This window comes from Rhinoderma darwinii, chromosome 1 (assembly GCF_050947455.1).
Source record: "Rhinoderma darwinii isolate aRhiDar2 chromosome 1, aRhiDar2.hap1, whole genome shotgun sequence".
NCBI lineage: Eukaryota > Metazoa > Chordata > Amphibia > Anura > Rhinodermatidae > Rhinoderma > Rhinoderma darwinii.
The window spans coordinates 371,659,658-371,681,535 of record NC_134687.1 but is presented as its reverse complement, the minus strand read 5'-3'; the positions used below and the strand labels follow the sequence as shown (position 1 = coordinate 371,681,535).

Genomic DNA, 21,878 nt, shown 5'->3' with positions numbered 1-21,878 from the left:
TTAGTTTAAGGGGGTGCATATTTATGCAACCACATTTTTATTTTTCCACCCTAGAAGATTTGTTTGGTTTTTCAATGGAATTTACAGATTATGGGTCACATTAAAGGTGGAAAAAGGTCTACAAAATCAGTACAAGACAAATAATTTCAGACTTTTTATATCCACAGTGAATTAAAGTTTAAAAATAAAAGTAAATAAAAAAAGGTAATGTTAACCCCTTAGTGTCTAAGCCTGTTTTGGCCTTGTGGACACAGCCGATTTTTGCAAATCTGACATGTGTTACTTTATGTGGTAATAACTCCAGAATGCTTTTGCCTATCCAAGAGATTCTGAGATTGTTTTCTCGTGACATGTTGTACTTTATGATACTAAAAAAATGTGGTCGTTAAATTCAATATTTGTAAAAAAAACACCAAAATTTAGAAAAAATTTGCAAAAATCTGCATTTTTCTAAATTGTAATGTATCTACTTGTAAAACAGATCGTAATACCACACAAAATATTTACTAGTTAACATTTCCTATACGTCTACTTTATATTTGCACGTCCTTTTATTTTTCTAGGACGTCACAAGGCTTAGAACTTTAGCTGCAATTTCTTGCATTTTCAAGAAAATTTCAGGGACCAGTTCAGTTCTGAAGTGGCTTTGAGGGCCTTATATATTAGAAAGTCCCCATAAATCACCCCATTTTAAAAACTGCACACCTCAAAGTATTCAAAACAGCATTCAGAAATTATTTTAACCCTTTAGGCATTTCACAGGAAATAAAGCAAAGTAGAAGTGAAATTTACAAATGTAATTTTTTTTTTTTTACGAAATTCATTTGTAATACAGTTTTTCTGTAACACAGAAGGTTTTACGAGAGAAACGCAACTCAATACTTATTGCCCAGAATCTGCAGTCTTTAGAAATATCCCACATGTGGCCCGTGTGTGGTAATGGACTGAAAAACCGGCCTCAGAAGCAACGGAGCACCTGGTGGATTTTGGGGCCTCTATTTTATTAGAATATATTTTAGGCACCATGTCAGGTTTGAAGAGGTCTTGTGGTGCCAAAACAGTGGAAACCCTGCAAAAGTGACCCCATTTTGGAAACTACACCCCTCAAGGAATTTTTCAAGAGGTATAGTTAGCATTTTTAGCCCACAGGTTTTTTGCTAAATTTATTGGAACTGGTCTGTGAAAATGAAAATCTACTTTTTTTCTGAAAAAACATACAAGGTTTTAGTTTTTACAAGGAATAAAGGAGAAAAAGCACCCCGACATTTGTAAAGCAATGTCTCCCGATTACGGCAATACCCCATATGTGGTAATAAAGTGCTGTTTGGACCCACGGCAGGGCTCAGAAGGGAACGAGGGCCATTTGGATTTTGGAGCGCAGATTTTGCTAGAATGGTTTTCGGTGCCATGTCGTGTTTGCAAAGCCCTGGAGGGACCATAACAGTGGAAACTCCCCAAAAGTGACCCCATTTTGGAAACTACACCACTCAAGGAATTTTTTTTAGGGGTATAGTTAGCATTTTTACCCTACACGTTTTTTGCTGAATTTATGTGAATTATGCCGTGAATTTGAAAATCTAAATTTTTTCTAATAAAATGTAGTTTTAGCTCAGATTTTTTCATTTTTACAATAGATAAAGGAGAAAAAAACACCCCAATATTTGTAAAGCAAACTCTTCTGAGCACAGCAATACCCCATATGTGGTAATAAACGGCTGTTTGGACACATGGCGGAAGTTAGAAAGGACGGAGCGCCATTTGACTTTTGGAGCTCAAGTTTTGCTGGAATGGTTTGCGGCCCCATGTCACATTTGCAAAGTCACTGAGGGGCCAAAATAGTGCAAACCCGGCAAAAGTGACCCCATTTGGGAAACTATACCCCTCGTGGAATTTATCTAGCGGTATAGTGAGCATTTTGACCACAGTTTTTTTTGCTGAATTATGCATTGAAAATCTACATTCTTTCCACTAAAATGTTGAATTTTTTTCATTTTCACAAGGAATAAAGGAGAAAAAGCGCCCCAACAATTGTAAAGCAATTTCTCCCGAGTACGGCAATACCCCATATGTGGTCATAAACTGCTGCTTGTATACACCGCAGGGCTCAGAATGGCAGGAGTGCTACTTGGCATGTAGATTTTGGTTGATTGTTTTTTGGGCGCCATGTCGCATTTGCAGAGCCCCTGAGGTACCCGTACAGTAGAAACCCCTGAGAAGTGACTCCATTTTGGAAACTTTACCCCTCAGGGTAATCATCTAGGGGTGTACTGAGCATTTTGATCCCACAAGTGTTTCATAGATTGTATTAGAATGAGGCAATGAAAAATTATTTTTTTTCCCCAAAAATATGTAGTTTTGCACCCAATTTTTTTTTCCACAAGGGGTAATAGGAGAAAAAAACAACACATAATTTGTTACCCAATTTCTCCCGAGTATGGCAATACCCAATGTGTGGCCCAAAACTGCTGTTTGGACACATGGCAGAGCTCAAAATGGAAGGAGTGACATGTGGCTTTTAGAGCACAGATTTTGCTGGACTGGTGTATGGGCGCCATGTCGCATTTGCAGAGCTCCCTTAGGTACCAGAGTAGAGTGTAAAACCATGAGAAGTGACCCCATTTTGTAAACTACACCCCTCAAGGCATTTATCATTTGCCTGGACATATGACAGGGCTTAGGAGTGAAAGGCGCATGTGAGACCTATTTTGGTGATTTTCGCAGCATTAGCCCACAATGGCAGGGCTCTGGGGTCAAATAGTAAAACAAACCCCCAAGTAGTGACACCCATTTTGGAAACTGCACCCCTGAAGGCATTTTATTAAGGGGTGTAGTGAGCATTTTGACCACAGGTTTTTTTTTTCTATTAGAAATGAACGCTCAGTGGATGGTGCAAAGTGAAAATTGCAAATTTCCACAGGTATATGCCATTTTAGTGCACAATATTTTGTGCCCAGTTTGTGCCACTGAAGACAAATACCTCAAACTATTAAGCGGGTTCTCCCGGGTATGGCGATGCCATATATGTTGTCGTAAACTGCTGCTTGGGCACGCTGCAGGGCTCAGAAGGGAGGGAGCGCCATTTGGCTTTTGGAGCGCAGATTTTGCTTAGTGGTAGTTTTTTTGGGGGTTTTGCTGGTATTTAAGTTTATTATGTGGTGGCATATGTAAGCTGTGCGGAGTATATCAGGGCATAATAAGAGGGTATAATAATTGGGTAAATAAATAATTATCCACAGATGTGTGGCCAGTGTCGCACTGATAAATGGTGCCAGATCTTATCCGCTTTTGGACACTGCACATTTTGCATCGCCATATTCTGAGAGCCAGAACTTCTTTATTTTTTCTCCACCGGAGCTGGGTGAGGGCTTATTTGTTGTGGGACAATCTGTAGTTTTCATTGGTATCATTTTGGGGTAAATGCGATTTTTTGATCACTTTGAATTTCATTTTTTTGGCGAGCAAGGTGACCAAAAACCTGCAATTCTGATCTGTTTTATTTTTTATTTATTTTTTACGGCGTTCGCCATGCGCTATGAATGACAATTTTACTTTATTCTGCGGGTCGGTACGATTACAGCAATAGCATATGTATATAGTTTCTTATGCTTTGCAGCGTCTACACGATAAAATCACTTGTTTCAAATAAATTTTTTGTGTCCCCATATTCTGAGAGCCATAACTTTTTTATTTTTCCGTCAAAAAAGCTGTGGACGGGCTTGTTCTTTTGCGGGACGGGCTGCAGTTTTGAATGGTATAATTTTGGGGTACATGCAACTTTTAGATCCCTTTTTTTATTCTGTTTTGCGAGCGGTTGTGACTAAAACAGCGATTCTGGAATAGTTTTTAATGAATTTTTTTTACGGTGTTCACCATACGGGTAAAATAGCGTGATATTTTTATCGTTTGGGTCGTTACGGACGCGGGGACACCACATGTGTACTTTTTTTTTATGTTTTTTGCTATAATAAATGACTTATAGGAAAAAAGACTGTTCGTGTTTAAAATGAAACTTTTTTTTTTTACTTTTTTACAACATTTTTATTAACTTGTTTTAATTTTTTTTGTGTCCCACTAGGGAACTTGAAGACATGAAGCCCTGATCGCTATTCTAAAACACTGCAGTACCTACATAGTGCAGTGTATTAGAGCTGTCAGCTATTCACTGACAGCAAGCCTATTAGGCTTCGCCTCCCAGCGGGGCCTGATAGGCTTCCGTACTAGGAAGCGATTGTTAGGCTACGGTTGCCATAACAACCATCGGAACACCCGCGGGTGCCGATGGTTGTCATTAGCAACCATAGGGTGCGATCTAAGGGGTTAATCGGACGGATCTGAGCCTAGCTCCGGTCCTGGCCGTTAGAGCACAATGTCAGCTGTGACAAACAGCTGACACCCGCGCCTGTGGCAGCCATCGTGGTTGCCGACAGGCTACAAGACACTTCGATGCATCTAGTCAACTAGTATGTGTTTGCTGTAAAAAATAAAATTAAAAACTGCTTTCGTTCACTTATTAATGTGTGGCACGTGGTGTTATGAATTATAAACCTCCATGTGCCTACATTAATAGTAATTAATCCCATGTACCAGTTGTCCATTACGACGGAGAAACTTTTAATGTGAGGCACTTGGAGGTTCAAAATTCACCACATGCCTCACATCAGAAAATGGAATACACATACATTATATATATATATATATATATATATATACATACATACACACACACACACACACACATTTATTTATATTAGTTACCTTGAGAACTATATCTCCTTCGTGCAAATTCCCATCTTTTGCAGCTAAACCAGTATTTGACAGACCTTTAATGTAGATCTGGCTGCCAAGACGAAGACCATATTCTATAAAGACAGAGAAAAAAATTAAAGTGATCAAGAATTGAATGCATTTTTTTTTCAAATAAAAGTACAAAAGAAATACTCACCCTCATTAGATTTTTTCTTAGTTAACAGGACACTAGTAGTGTCTGAATCTCCATACCCTTGAGGCGATGGACTGCGGGATTGAAGTCTATCTCGACTTCGGCTTTTTGGAATATTTTTGTCATTTCTACGCTCTGCTGAAGATCTTCCATGCTGACGACCTGGACTAGATTGGGCGTTTTTATCATAGGTGTCATCTCTATCCAATGTCCTTCCTCGACTGCCATCTCTTTCATAACTTCGAGGGTCATCCAAGTCTCGATCCAGGCTTCTGCCACGACTTGGCTCCCTTCTGTATCCACGTTCCTCATCCAGACCACGGTCTATGCTTCTACCACGACTACGGTCTCTTTTATACATCTGGTCATCATCCAGGCCACGGTCTATACTTCTGCCACGACTATGATCTTGCCGGAGTCCATAACTCACATTAAGATCTTGGTCAACACTTCTGGCTCTGGTTCCATAACCTTTTTGATCACGTTCATGATATGGTCCCCTTTCTTGGTCCCTTCGAAAGCCTCTATCTGGACTGGGGTCTCTGCTTCGAGATCCTGCATATCCACTCCTATCACTATATGCACTGTAAGCAGTTCTGCTCTCAAACTCTGCATAATCATCCATTACATCCAGAGCAGGTTCGGATTTGCTTGGAGCACCTATTTGTACCCTTCGTGGTCTTCTCACTACCTGTAACATTGAAGAAGTAGCTTTACATTTTTATTTAGAAAAAAAAAAAAAGCTAGGACAGATATATATATATTTTAAATAAAAAATATATTTTTGGGATTTGGGGCATTTTTCCACTATCGTTACCAGAAACAAGCCATTCATGTTTATATTGTAAGGTTTCCTTATCATTTAGTAGGGATATATACATATCCAAAAATATCCCATTGTATCCCGCACGTGGAACAGCTGTCTGCTTCTTGTTTGTGCATAAAGTTCTGTGTCAGGGTTGCCTCATTCCAGGGATAAGTTAAAACTACTTTAACAATGACCAAAGCAAAAAAAAAACAAAAAAAAAACCACAAATTTCAAAGTAAAAACTTGTATTTAAGTTTTTATGCCGTGCATTAACATTCAGAGCAATAAACCGAAATCGCAAGCCTGGAAAAAAAAATATATAATTGATCAAGGTTAAAATTGGCTATAAAGTGAGAAATAGTTGTCATTCTTCAGACTTTAAAGTAACCTCTAGCCCCAGCAGAGAAAGCACAGAAAAAAAAGCCCCCAAAAACTAGAGAAAAAGCGGTGTGTAAATTCAGCCTTATACTTTTTTTTACTATCTTTTAAGGGCTTCTCTTGCTACATCTGAAAAAAAATTGGCTTGTAAATTTAGTATCTTTATCAGGACAAGCCCTTTTTAGATTGAAGCGTTCCCGATGGTTGACGTGGGACCAGCTTCAGAGTACAGCTGTACTGGGGGAAGCTACAGAGAGCCATACATGTATTACATTGATGGACTGGGCCAGCCAAAGCTCCTCTTTGTTAGTACCTCTCCGCTCTGTCTAATTTAAAGGGGGTGGTCTTATGAAGAGAGCACCTTTCTACTCAGGCGTGAAAAACAAGACACACACACACACACACACACACACACACACACACACACACACACACACACACACACACACACACACACACACACACACACACACACACACACACACACACACACACACACACACACACACACACACACACACACACACACACACACACGAGTCAACTGAAAATTAAAAATGATTGCTCCGTTTACCAGAACTGCAGTTTTCCCACAATTTCTTAGCTGCTGAACTGCAAATGAATGTGGCACATTTTCCAGGAGGGTTCCATTAACCATGACCACTCGATCATTCTCTCTTAAAAAACAAGAACAAACGTTACTCCATTTATGCTTTAGTAATTAATATTTTTATGTCTACATCACACAGCTTTCAGTTGCTTAACATGCAGTAGCATTGATCCAAGTATTTGCTGTTCTAAACCAAATGCGTATTATAATATTTTTCCCCTTACAAAATGTAACTTTTAAAACAAAAAGGTAAACTAAGAGTCCCATTATACAGTCTGACAGCTCGTTGATCGGTGCTCGTTTGCTCCTTTCACACTGAGCAATGATTGCCTATGTACAGGGACGAGAGCTCATTCCTACGATAGCTCGTCCCTATACATTTTCATAAGCCGGCAGCGCATCTCCCCGATTTCACGGGGACATGTGCTGCCGGCAACGATGATCTTTAGTTCTGCTCTTTTATGCAGATCAGCCGATGAATGAGCGCTCGTTTGCCCAGTCATTGGCCCGTGTAAAAGGACCGTAAGGAAATATAATCACGGTAATGACCTAACACACAAAAGGAGGTCTACAACTTAGACCTTATTTACACGAACGGGTTTCACGTCCGTGATATGCGCGCACGGAGATATGCAAGACAATGGGGCCATTCAGACATTCCGTGTTTTTCACGCAGCATGTGTCCGTTGCGTCAAACTCACTGCATGTCCTATACTTTAGCGTTTTTTGCGCATCACGCACCCATTGAAGTCAATGGGTGCGTGAAAATCACGCCCAACACACGGACGCACTTCCGTGTGCTGCGTGTGATTCGTGCAACAGTTCAAGAAATGAAGGGAAAAATAGAACCACCTTAATTTCATTTTCTAAACATCAAAACCGCGTGTCATAAGGATGGCATATGCGCGAAAATCACGCAGCCACGCACCAGACACCGATGACACACGGAACTGCAATGCGCCCCAAAAAAAAAAAAAAACTGCGTTTTTTGCGCGCACAAAACGCACACGTTCGTGTAAATAAGGCCTAAGTGGCTGAGGAGAAACAAAATTAAAACGAGTTTGGAATGGACAGTCAAAGTCCTACCTTGAACATAGACCACTACAGTGCTGCAAAACCAGGCAGGTTTACCATTCAGTTGACTGGAAAAGCTGGGTGTTCACCTATATTGGTTGACCCAATGTCCACGTCATGCTTAATGTAAATATAAGCATCTTTGTAAATACCTTCTATAAAAATGCAGCGTTTGCCAAATATTTCATGCTGTACAACACATGTTCCCTTATTTGCTTGATTGCCAACACCTATGGATAGGGCCACTGCCGGGATCCAGCAGCGGTGGCTGCGCTTGCGCAGTTTCCTGTGTGTCAATTTCTTGATTCTGGCCAGGTCTCGAGTGCGCGCATAGATTGCGCTTGCACACTAGCTCCTAGCCCGGCCACCTCTTTCTCTTTCCAAGTAAATCGATGGGACGGCTCCAGGGCATGCGCGCTTCCCTGGAGTCATTCAATCGCTTTCCACTTATCACATGGCTGCAGAAAACTTATTAGGTAAGAGACACTGTGCTTGCTCAGATATAATGTTTTCTCTATTGTGGACTTTGAAGCAAGCATAGCGTCTCTGACTTTCTCACTGCAGCATAGAGAATGTATGTTTTTGTTTGTTTGTATTTGTATGCCCGATGCTGCTTTCGGTATTTTAGATAGTAGCATTGGGAACGTGCATGTCGAGGAAAGTGGTGCTGTGAGGTTTTCGCAGCGCCGTTTGCTGGTGATGCTTATGAAGAAGAATCACACCCACATTTCTAATGTTGAAGAGGAATAAGAAGGGAAAAGTGCATGGATGATGAGAAAATCATGGTAGGAGAAACATGGAGATGCGCAAAATATTTTTTTTCTATAGCAAAATGTTCTGAAGAAAAAAATAAATAAACTAAGGGAGATGGGAAGAACTCTAAGAAAAACTCAAGGACTTTCCTAAGAAAGTAGTTGCACTTTGGACTTGCCCTGTTTTACATTGTGCCTAAAGGCTTTTTGAAAGGATCTCTTCTGAAAGTTGTAAAACAGGAAGCTCAGTTATAAACCGGTAACACTAGCTACAGTCTTAACCCCTTCAGGACCCAGCCTGTTTTGGCCTTGTGGCACAGCAGATTTTTTCATATCTGACATGTGTCACTTTATGTGGTAATAACTCCGGAATGCTTTTACCTATCCAAGCGTTTGAGACTGTTTTCTCGTGACATATTGTACTTTATGATAGTGGAAAAATTTGGTCGATAAATTCAATATTTGTGGAAAAACACCAAAATTTAGAGAAAATTTGCAAAAATGTGCATTTTTCTAAATTTAAATGTATCTGCTTGTAAAACCGATAGTAATGCCACACAAAATAGTCACTAGTTACCATTTCCCATATGTCTACTTTATATTTGCATCGTTTTTTTAACATCCTTTTATTTTTCTAGGACGTTACAAGGCTTAGAACTTTAGCAACAATTTCTCACATTTTCAAGAAAATTTCAAAAGGCTATTTTTACAGGGGCCAGTTCAGAAGTGGCTTTGAGGGCCTTCTATATTATAATACCCCAATAAATCACCCCATTTTAAAAACTGCACACCTCAAAGTATTCAAAAGAGCATTCAGAAAGTATTTTAACCCTTTAGGCGTTTCACAGGAAATAAAGCAAAGTAGAGGGGAAATTTACAAATGTCTCTTTTTTTTGCCGAAATTAATTTGTAATAAAGAAAATTGTATAACACAGAAGGTTTTACCAGAGAAATACAACTCAATATTTATTGCCCAGGTCCTGCAGTTTTTAGGAATATCCCACATGTGGCCCGTGTGCGTTAATGAAGCAAAAAGGAGCACCTAGTGGATTTTGGGGCCTGCTTATTTTTAGATTATATTTTAGGCCCCATGTCGAGTTTGAAGAGGTCTTGTGGTGCCAAAACAGTGGAAACTCCCCAAAAGTGACCCCATTTTGGAAACTAGACCCCTCAAGGAATTTATCTAGGGGTATAGTTAGCACTTTGACCCCACAGGTATTTTGCTATATTTATTGGAATTAGTCTGTGAAAATGAAAATCTACTTTTTTTCTGAAATAGACATTTTTAATATTTACAAGGAATAAAGAAGAAAATTCACTGCAACATTTGTAAAGCATCTTCTCCCGATTACGGAAATACCCCATATGTGGTAATAAACTGCTGTTTGGACCCACGGCAGCGCTCAGGAGGGAGCGCCATTTGGATTTTGGAGCACAGATTTTGCTGGATTGGTTTTTAGTGCCTTGTCGCGATTGCAACCCCCTGGAGGGAACAAAATAGTGGAAACACCCCAAAAAAGTGACCCTATTTTGGAAACTAGACACCTCAAGGAATTTTTCTAGGGGTATAGTGAGCATTTATACCACACAGGTCTTTTGCAGAATTTAGCAGAATTAGGCCGTGAAAATGAATATAAACATTGTCCACTAAAACGTTGAATTTTTTCATTTTCACAAGGGATAACGGAGAAAAAGTCGCCCTAAATTTGTAACGCAATCTCTCCCGAGTACGACAATACCCCACATGTGGTAATAATTTATTTTTTTAATAAAAATTAATTAACCTTTGCAGGACTGATCCTTTTTTGCTTTTCCATTTTAGTTTTTCACTCCCTGCCTTCCAAACGCCATAACTTTATTTTTCTATGAATTGAGCGGTGTGAGGGCTTATTTTTGGCAGGACGAGCGGTCGTTTTTATTGGTACCATTTTTTGGTAGATGCAAATTTTTGATCCCTTTTTATTACATTTTATTTAGAGCTTTGGTGGCCAAAAACAGTGATTTTGGCGTTTTAAATCATTTATTTCATACGGCGTTCATAATGCGCTATAAATGACAATTTTACTTTGTTCTGCGGGTCGGTACGATTACGGCGATACCATATGTATATAGTTTTTTATGTTTTGCAGCGTTTGCACAATAAAATCACTTCTTTATAAAATAATTGATTTTCTGTGTCACCATATTCTGAGAGCCGTAACTTTTTTATCTTTCAGTCAAAAAAGCGGTGTAAGGGCTTGTTTTTTGCGGGACAGGTTGTAGTTTTCATTGGTACTATTTTCGGGTACATGCGACTTTTTGATCACTTTTTATTCTATCTTTTGGGAGGGGTGGTGACCAAAAAAAAAATAGTGATTCTGGCATTGTTTTTAGTTTGTTTTTTTTTGCAGCGTTCACCGTGCGGTAAAAACAACATTATAGTTTTATAGACTGGGTCGTTACGAACGCGGTGATACCAAATATGTGTACTGTTTAACGGTTTCATTTTTTTCCCTATAATAAGAGATTTATTATAGGAAAAAAATATTTTATTTTTACACTTTTGGAAAACATTTTTAGGAACTTTTTTTTATTTATTTACTTTTTACTCTTTTTTTTACCTGCAGCTCTAATCGCTGCTAGAATACATTACACTACCTAGGTAGTGTAACGTATTCCAACTGTCAGAGGCTGATCCTCATAGGCTTTAATACATGCCAGACCCGGGGGCCGTTGTCTGGCCCCCGGGTGCCATCACAAGCGTCAGCAGCCCCCACAATTGCATGGGGGCTGCTGAGGTGCTACAAATCCCCTACATGCGGAGATCGCAATCGAGCCCCGCATGTAATGGGTTAATTGCCGAAATCAGCGGCGATGAGCCGCTGATTGGCAACTAGTGGAGTGTCAGCTGACCTCCCGGTTCTCGATGCACACTGTCGCCGACACGGTCACAGACACGGTCATCGACAGTGTGCATTACGAACGGCAGTGACGTCCGGTCACTCTGACAGGAAGTCTATCAGGAGGCTGATCCGCATAGGCTTCCGTACATGGCAGACACGGAGGCCATTACTTGGCCTCCGATCGCCATGCTAGCCATCTGCAAACCTCACGATTTCATCGTAAGGCCTGCCGAGGAGCTAGAAACCCCTGAATACGGTGATTGCAATCGATCACGGCAATCAAGGGGTTAATTGCTGGAATCAGCAGAAATAAGCCGCTGATCGGCATACAGTGGAGTGTCAGCTGTCGGCGACAGCTGGCCTCCCGATTAACACTGTCGCCGACAGTGTGCACCGGGAACCACGCAGTAACTGTACGTCCCTGCGCCTTAAGACACTGGCCACAGGGACGTACAGATGCGTCCTGGTGTGCCTAGGGGTTAAACTAGATTAATTAACAATAATAACCACGAAGGAAAAAAAAAAACAAAACTGAAAATATATAAAGTTGGCTGTATGCACAGAATAGGCATACGAAAAACTGATTTGAAAAAATTGTAAGTGTATACATATAGTCCTAGAAGAAAGAAAATACACATACAGCAAGCGACCATCTGCAGGTCCTCCTTGAAGTACATCCGAAATTACGATGGAGTTGTCACCATTGTTAAAATGTGGGTTGTCTCTTCCTCCTGAAACAGCAATGCCAAATCCTTGCTTTGGATCCTAATTCACATAAAATAGGAAAGAGCTGAAGTATAAGTGGCAGTACAAAATATTTACAAAAAACACTTAATTCGCTTCTATGGGAGTTACAGAAACCGCATAGCACAGCGAGCATGGCCGTTTCCGCCATCCGGGCTACCTCTCCAATGATTGTCCGCTTGGATTTAGCAGCCACCTAACCAGGTGGGATGGAAGTCAGGGGGACCCCGTTCTGGGCATAGGTTTAGATCCCAGGAGGTGGGACTTCTATCAGACATTTATGGCCTATCCTGTGGATAGGCCATAGATTAGATATACATGATGAATATTTCCCTTTAAACACAACATTGTTTGACAAAATTTGTGTCAGACCTAGTAAAATATATGGAGTCTCACCTTTGGTAATGTCACAGTGTACTGTTCCCAAAATGAGTCTTCCATTCCAAACCCCTAAAACACAAAACATTTCAATGTCAACTATATATACAGTTACGTCCAGAATTATTTGGACAGTGAGACAATCTTTATGATTTGGGCTCTGCATGCCACCACATTGGATTTGAAATTAAACAACGGAGATGCAATTGAAGTGTAGACTTTCAGGTTTAATTCCATATCCTGTGAAACATTTACGAATTGCAACCATTTTTCATACAGCCTCCTCATTTCAGGGGCTCAAAACTAATTGTCAAATTAATATTACCATAAACAAAATGTTGTTTTTTTTTTAATACTTTGCAGAGAATCCTTTGCAGGCAATGGCTGCCTGAAGTCTGGAACCCATGGACATTAAACACTGGGTCGCCTCCTTTGTGATGCTTTGTCAGGCCTTTACTGCCGCTGTCTTCAGTTGTTGCTTGTTTGTGGGTCTTTCTGCCTTAAGTTTTGTCTTAAAGAGGCTCTGTCACCACATTATAAGTGCCCTATCTTCTACATAATGTGATCGGCGCTATAATGTAGATGACAGCAGTGTTTTTTCTTTAGAAAAACTATCTTTTTTTACCACGTTAGGAGCGATTTTAGCTTTATGCTAATTACTTTCCTAATGCCCAAGTAGGCGCGTTTTTACTTTAGACCAAGTGGGCGTTGTACAGGGGAGTGTATGACGCTGACCAATCAGCGTCACGCACTTCTCCCCATTCAGTCAGCGCATAGGGACACTGCGTTGTTCACTATGTATGGTCTTAGGCCTCATGCACACGACCGTAGCCGTGTGCACGGCCGTGATTTTCGGGTCGAGCGGCTGCGGACTGTCAGCCGCGGGCCGCCCGCAATTCGTACGACATGCATTTCGTATGTCATTGTTTTCAATGAGCCCGGACCGCAGAAGATGTCCGTAATAGGACATGCCCGTTCTTTCTGCGGTGCGGGTTCCCGGGCCATGCACGGACCGTAAAAACTACGGTCGTGTGCATGGCCCCATAGAAAAGAATGGGGCCGCAATTCTCCCGTGGATTTTCGGGGGAATTGCGGCCGCAAAAACACGTTCGTGTGCATGGGGCCTTATACTGACATATTAACGTTACTGAAGTGTTTAGACAGTGACTAGACATTCCTTCCAGCCAGGACGGGATGTCTATTCACAATCCCTGCACTTCGTTAACGTTTGTTTGGTACTTACAGTAGAGCAAAGCGTAATCTCACTGTAACCTGTCATTTACAGCGAGATCTCATGAGATTACGCTTGATCTGCTGTAAGTACCACAGAAACGTTAACGAAGTGCAGGTATTGTGAATAGACATGACCCGTCCTGACTGGAAGGAATGTCTAGTCACGGTCTAAACACTTCAGTAACGTTAATATGTCAGTAGAAGACATAAGTATTTGCTCTCATGAAGTCTTCTCTTTATGGTAGACTTAAATACGGATACACCTACTTCCAGGAGAATGTTCTTCACTTGGGTAGATGTTGTGAAGGGGTTTTTCTTCACCATGAAAATGATCCTGCGATCGTCCACCAACAGTGTCTTCTGTGGACGTCCAGGCCTTTTGGCGTTCACAAGATCACCAGTGCGCTCTTTTTTTTCCCCAAGAACGTACCAAACTGTTGATTTGGCCACTCCTAACGTTTGTGCTCTCCCTGATGGATTTCTTCATTTTTTTCAGTCTAACGATGGTCTGTTTCTCTTGCATTGAGAGCTCCTTTGACCTCATGTTGTGGGTTCACAGCAACAGCTTCCAAATGCCATACCTGGAATCAACTCCAGACATTTTACCTGCTTAATTGATGGATTAATGAGGAAATAACCCATTAAATAGCTTTTGAGATAGTTGTCCAATTACCTTGAGTTCTTCAATAAAAAAAAAAAATTTAAATATCTGTTATTGTATAGTAACATGAATATACAACTATTACGCAAATTCAATTGATATGCTGCGGATTAAAAAAATTAAAATGCACTGCAGGTCAATTGCTGAGTTTTTTTGGCTTATCAAGTCTCATTCACTCCGCTGCTACTGTATTATGCTGCGTATTTTCCGCAACAAAATCTGTTGTGGAAAATCCGCAATATTTACGCTACCTGTGAACTTACCCTAAGGGAGCTGGGCGCCGACGACTGTTTTAGATCTCACACAGTGGCCGCCTAGCCTGCTGCTGTACTAATCTATTTAGGATTTTTTATTGAAGTCCTGTGCAAGTTTTTTTACTCAAGGATGGCAGCACTAAGAGAACAGGGAGCTCAGGGGTGGTTATAAGAAAATCTTGATTTTATTTGTTTTTACTGTGTGGCACTATCATTTTTCCGGGACCACTATGTATGGCACCATCATGTTTTGGGGCAACTTGTGTAACACAGAAACCCCCCAAAATAATCAGTGTCACACAGGACACTATCTGGCACGGATAATGGGGGCACTAGTGTGTGGTACTTTTATATTCAGGGGCACAGGGTATGGCTTTCTTACATTCAGGGTGTAGAGTGTATGGTACTATTCTATTCATAGGCGCAGTGTATGACAATAATATGCAGAAGCATAGGGTTTAGCAGTTATTATATTCAGGGGTGCAGTGTATGCCACTGAGGCATTATAATAATCATGAGCGCAGTATGTGGAACTAATATATTAAGGGAAGCAAACAATGTATTGCACTATTATATTCAGGGAGAAAATGTATAGTACTATTATATTCAGGGACACAAAGTATAGCAGCATTATATTCAGAGTTGCGAAGCATGGCAGCATTATATTCAGGAACACTGATTGGCACTATTGCTTTCAGGTTCGCACTGTATGGCAGTATTATATTTAGGGACACTGGCACGATTACTTTCAGGGGCACATTGTATGCCACTATTATAATCAGAGGGCACAGTGTATGACCTATTCAGTGGGAAAATGGGACAACACTATATTCAGGGGGCACAGCATGTGATGCTATTTTACTCAGGGGACACGGATGCGATTAGTTTGGGGGGGGGGGCACAGTGTGTGGCACTATAAGGATTTATGCCTTAATATAGAGGTTAAGGATGCGCTGCAAAGTGACTCTGCAGAAACGAATCATGCTCAGATGTCGTCACGGCGGTCTGAGACGGATTATGAGGATCATTTGCTAGAACCATGGGAGGGTAACAGCGTGGTGCTGTCATAGGTTCTTGAAAAACCGTTTACCGGTAAGTAATCAATCTTTTACCCTTTCACCTATGACAGCACCCCTGGAGATGCAAAATAGAAACCAATATTTTTAGGGTGGGACCACAGCTTGTAGCACCTTTCTACCAAAGGCCAAGTCAGAGGCTGTATGCAGTTGTAATCGGTAGTGTTTAAAGAAGGTGTGAGGAGAACTCCATGTGGCTGCCTTACATATTTGGTCTAGGGATGTGTCTGCTCTCTCTGCCCATGAAGTGGACACGGCCCTGGTGGAGTGAGCTCCGAAAAACTCTGGGGGCTTGAGCTTCTGATTTATGTAGGCTAATTGTATGGCCTGCTTGATCCACCTTGCTATGGTGGCTTTACTGGCTGCCGAACCTTTGTGGTGACCCCGAAACTGGACAAACAAGTTTTCTGAGGATCTCAGATCCTGGGTAATCTTTAGGTACTGGACTAGGCATCTTCTTACATCTAGGCAGTTAAACTGTTGTTCCCTCTGATTTTTTGGGGAATCACAAAAAGAGGGAAGGACAATATCTTGGTCTAAGTGAAAAGGAGAGATCACTTTAGGAAGGAATTCTGGTAAGGTTTTTAGGAGGACTATCATCTAGCAGTAGGGTATGTGGAGGAAAGGCAGAGAGGGCCTGAATCTCACTCACTCTATGGGCTGATGTAATGGCTAACAAAAATGTCATTTTGAGTGTCAGCATTTTCAAGGAGAGAGTCGATTGGTTCAAAAGGTGGTTTTATCATAGCCTGGAGAACAAGGTTTAAGTCCCAGGGAGGAACTGGGGATCTTATCTGGTGTTTAAGTCTGCAGGCGGCAGTTAGGAATCTCTTGATCCAGGGGTGTTCTGCTAATTTGAAATTAAAGAATGAACTTAAAAGCAGAAATCTGAACCTTTAACGTAGTAGGCCTAAGGTTTTTATTTAATCCTGCCTGGAGAAAATCCAATATTAAGGGAATATCTGATTTGGTTAAAGGATTAATATCCCTGCCTGCAAAAGTCAAGAATGCCTTCCATGACCTCAGATATATTTTTGAGGTAATCGGTTTTCTACTGGCTAGTAGGGTGGAGATGACCGATTCTGAGAATCCTCTTTGCCTAAGGATTATCCTTTCAGTTTCCAGGCTGTCAGATGGAGTTTCTGAATGTCAGGGTGTATTACTGTGCCCTGATATAGAAGGTCTGACATGTTTGGGAGAACCCATGGTTGGTATGAAGACCTTTTTCTTAACCACGTGAACCATGGTCTCTTTGGCCAGAAGGGGGCTATTAGTATCACACTGGCCCTGTCTTCTCTGACCTTTATTACTCTTGGGAGGAGGTTCAGGGGGGGGGGGGGGGTGGGAGGCGTATCCTCTCTCCTGACTCCAACACTGGGAGAATGCATCTATTGCTGTCGGGTGGTCTGAAGGGTTTAGGGAGAAGAATCTCTGGGGTTTTCTGTTTTCTTTGGACGCAAATAGGTCTATTGATGGGGTTCCCCATTTGAGGAGGATTTCCTGAAATACTGTTGTATTCAGGCACCACTCTGATTGGTGAAGCCTCTCTCGGCTTAGGAAGTCTGCCACCTGGTTGTCCTTTCCTTTCAGATGAACAGCTGAGTCAATAGGTGTTGTTCTGCCAGAGAAAATATCTGTGAGGATAAGACCATCAGCGAGGCCGATCTCGTACCCCCCTGCCGATTTATAAGATACTGTGGTCGTGTTGTCTGAATATATTTAAGTGTTGACCTGAGATTGCATGTATGGATCTCTTTAAGGCCTGAAGAACTGCTGCCAGTTCCCTGAAGTTGGAGGATCTTTGAGCGGTCTGCTGATCCCACTGACCAAGGAGGAGTCGTAATGGGCTCCCCACCCCCAAGGACTCGCATCTGTGGTCATGTTGAGAGTAGGGGTTAACTTCCATGGAATACCCCTCATGAGGTTCTCCCTGTTCAACCACCATCTGAGGGACATCCTTGCTGCGGAAGAGATGTGTAAGGGCTGGTCCAAGGAGAGACTGCTCCTGTCCCATTGATTTAAAATGTCCCACTGTAGTTGCCTGGATCTGAAGTGAGCCCATAGTACGGCTGGGATGCATGATGTCATGAGGCCCAGGACTGACATAGCTTCCCTGAAAGATGTCGTATGGCTCAGGTAGATCTCTGATATCCTGCTTATCAGGGGACCAATTTTTTCTTCTGGAAGGAAATCTGCTTGGAGGAGTCCAGCAGGGTTCCTAACAATACACATCTTTTTGATGGGATTAAATTAGATTTTTTTAAATTTATGTTCCATCCTAATTTTGTTAATATATCTCGGACTATTTGTATCTGTAGGGTCAAGGTTTGAGAGGTTTCTGCAACCAACAGGAAATCGTCCAGATATGGTATCAGGAGAATGTCGTTCATCCTGATGTAAGAGGTCATTTCCGCTATCAGTTTTGAAAATACCCTTGGGGCTTGTGAGATGCCAAAGGGGAGGGCTCTGTATTGTAGGTGAAATACAGACCCGTTGAGTGTCACTGCTACCCTTCGGTATCTTTGATGATGATGAGGACATATGGGTACGTGATAGTAAGCATCCTCTAGGTCTATTGAGGCCATCACACAATCCCTGGATAGGAGATTTATAGTTGATGCAATGCTCTCCATGCGGAATTTTTTGTAGGTCAGATAAAGGTTTAATTTTTTTAGATTTAGAATGACCCTGTGTTTGCCTCCTGGTTTGTTCACAAGGAAGAGAGGGGAATAAAAGCCCTGACCTGTCTCTATGCTTGGAACTTTGATTAGGATCTTTTGTTGGTCCGGGCTGCTTAGGGCCCTTGTGGGAAAAAAATCTGTCTGGGGGAAGAGATCTGAACTCTAGTACGTACCCGGTTTTTAGAATTCCTAGAATCCAAGGATTTGCTGATATCTTTTGCAAATCCTTGAAAAATAGGGAAAGACGACCCCCCACTGTAGGTCTTGTGGCGTCATTGTTGGTCCCTATTTTTAGGGTCCTCCTGGGGCCTGAAGAGAAAGGACTTATTCTTCCTAGTAAATCTTGAAGGTCTAAAGTCCTGTCCCCTAGGGTTAGGTCTTTTGTTATTAGGCCCTTTGGGACAAAAGGAATCTCTTGTTGGCCTGGTTAGTAAGAAAGGGTTCCCTGCACAATCTGATGCTTTTTCCAGCAGGTCATCAAGTGGGGGCCCAAAAAGGTAATCTCCTGAGCAGGGAATAGCACACAGCTTCCCTTTGGATCTGGTGTCCCCTTTCCAGGTTTTTAGCCAGATAGCTCGTCTAGCAGAATTTGACAGGGCCGCTGATCTGGCGGAAAGGCGTACAGCATCTACTGAGGCATCTGCCAAGAAATCTGCGGCTTTGGAAAGTGTTGGAGGGGAGGCTAGGATCTGATCCCGAGGGGTCTTGTCTTTTAAATGTAAATCCAATTGTGCGAGCCAGATTTTCAGGGATCTAGCCACACAAGTGGCTGCAATGCCTGGTTTAAAAGCCCCCGTAGAGGCTTCTCAGGTCTTTTTAAGGTAGAAGTCGGCCTTCCTATCCATAGGGTCAGACAAGGAGCCTAGATCTTCAAAGGGAAGGGAGTGTTTCCTTAATATCTTGGCTACTGGAGCGTCAAGTCTAGGGATGTTGTCCCAGTCCTTGCATGCCTCGTCCTCAAAAGCATACTTCCTTTTGAGAAATTTGGGAATACTTGTTTTCCTATCAGGATTTTTCCATTCTTTTTTTAATGAGGTTAGATATGTTTCTATGGATAGGAAAGGTTCTATTCGTCTTAAGTCCTAGGCCTTGAAACATTATGTCCTGGACGGACCGAGGTTCTTTAGGATCATCTATATTCATAGTCGCCCTAACCGTCTTTAGGAGTAGGTCTATGTCCTCAGTTGGGAACAGATTCCTTTCTCACTCATCCTCACCTGAGGAATCAAAGGAGCTGTACTCCCCTTCTTCACCTAGTTGAGGATCCTTTTCAGCTGAGGAATCAGAATCCATCCGGCTAGAAGAGGCAAACAGAGGATCTCTTTTCCTCTTAAGGGACTTTAGTGAGTTCCTAACTTCAGCCCTTACAATATCCTTGATACTTGTGGCTAAGTTTGTAGACTCTTCTGAGATGATGTTGTCTAAACATTTCTGACAGAGCCTTTTGCTATAGGATGATGCAAGTTTTTTTTACATATCGCACATTCCTTGTTATGAGCCTTATCCTGTTTTTTCCTAGGACAATCCCGGGCCTAAACATATGTACAAGAGAAAGGGAACAGTATTAGGTAAGGAAGAGGGTTTTTTTATCTTACCCCATATTCCTGACGTCCTCAAGTACCGGACTGGAGGACTTGGCATCAGAGCGGTCAGTGCGTCCTGGCGCTTCTCCTGGCGTTTCCATAATGGAGGAAGACGACTGGAGACCGAAGCTCCTGCTGATTCTGGCCTAAATAGGCCACGTATTGGCTGGGAGGCCCTCGGTTCCGGACGCTGGAGCCCCTCCTCCCCACATGGGTCACCGGAACACCGCCCTCTGGAGTGTTGGACGCATCACCGCCCGGAAGTGACACGTCGCGGCCACCGGAAGTGCCAGTGAGAGCGCCGGAAAGCCGCCAACGCTGGCCATGGTCCGGCAGAGCCGAACGGGACCCCGGGAATCCGCTCCCCGCCAGAGGAAGGCCCACAGTATGGGCCTTAAACCAGCTCCTTTTGCTGCAGCAGGAGGGAGGCGATGGACCGGGAGAGGAGGGAGTACCTGTACCAGACTCAAGGTTGCTCCCTCCAAAGGAGACTTATACCTTCCAGAGCACCCCTAGTGGAATAAGGTGAGACCTTGCTAGAGGGACAATCCTTCCATCCGGAGGACAGGAAACCTGACTGGGTATGTGGAGAGGTGTGTCCATTTTTATATCCTCAGGTTTCCTGTCCAGCGGATGGGACGTCTCTCCAGGGGTGCTGTCATAGGTGAAAGGGTAAAAAGTGTATTTGTGTAAGAGGGTTAAAACAGTAGTGTACATAATGTATATTTAATAATGTGTTTCTTCATATTAATGGTGGCGATGACTTTCCCCAGGGAAAGGGAGTCTTTGTTGTAACGTATAATCTTGGGGGATAGGAAGGGGGTATAAGCCATATTTGGAGTTAAGCAAGACTTCAAGTGGCTCAGGGCAGACTATACTGTTGAGAGATACAAGCACTCTTAGGCCGGGTTCCCATGTTTTGTAATTGCTGTGGAATGTTCCCAACGTAATTCTCTGAGGAAATTCTGCAGCATTTGCAGTAGCAGCAAAGTGGATGAGATTTAGAAAATCTCATGCCCACGCTCCAGAAAACAAAAACGCAGCGTAAAAGTTAGTAAATTGATCCACAGTGTGGCATTTAATTCCACAGCATGTCAATTTATGCTGCATTTGTTGATTTTCCGTTGCGGATTTTCCCCATTGAATTCAATGGGGATGCAAAACCCGCAACAGAAAGCCAAGTGTTGCGACTTTTGCGGCGTATTCGCAGCGATTACGCCACAAAAATCCCAACTACGAAAAAAATAAAATTCATACTTACCCAGAACGCCCTCCTCCTTCCTGCAGTCCGGTCTCCTGGGATGACATTGCATTAAGCCAATCACAGGGTGCAGTGTCACAAGGCCTGCAACATCATCCAGGGAGGTCGGAGTGGACGTCAGAGGAGGGAGGGGTAAGTATAAAAGGCTTTCTTCCACAGTGGATATTCGGTTAAGAAAAAAAAATAAAATAAAAAAAAAACAAAAAAAAACACGCACCACGCCGTGGTGCGGTTTTTCGGACGTAAAAGTACTGCCGGTTCCAGGTCTGACACGCTGCGTGATTTTTATGCAGCGTATCCGCCTTGTGAGAACCCGGCGTTAGTGTTTTAGGCCCCTGGAAGGAACTCATTCCCCTAGTGCTGAAGGGAGGTGAAGCCTAATTAGTCGTTATATATGGGCCAGAGAATTGGTGCCAAGGAGTTGGGAATACATACCGGTAAGCAGAATACACTTGTCCTCCCCTGGCCTGTTGTCCAACAAGATACAGGTAGAGTGACCAATATCCACCCGAAACAAAGAAAAAGTATGTGCGCAGTTCCAAGACTTCATGCCAGGGAGGGAGC

General features: G+C 42.3%; 1 protein-coding gene across 4 annotated transcripts in view; it reads right to left on the bottom strand.

The window, feature by feature from the left end:
- LOC142652263 (tight junction protein 2-like) overlaps positions 1–21,878 on the bottom strand; it is a 52,426-nt gene that overhangs the window by 18,174 nt on the left and 12,374 nt on the right. For all 4 annotated transcript variants that reach the window (XM_075827921.1, XM_075827929.1, XM_075827915.1 and 1 more), the window contains 5 exons: positions 12,584–12,637; positions 12,084–12,208; positions 6,700–6,802; positions 4,943–5,630; positions 4,756–4,859 (listed from right to left, as the gene is read on the bottom strand). In XM_075827921.1, coding sequence (XP_075684036.1) covers positions 4,756–4,859; positions 4,943–5,630; positions 6,700–6,802; positions 12,084–12,208; positions 12,584–12,637 — 1,074 coding nt within the window. The remainder of the gene's footprint in view (positions 1–4,755; positions 4,860–4,942; positions 5,631–6,699; positions 6,803–12,083; positions 12,209–12,583; positions 12,638–21,878) is intronic.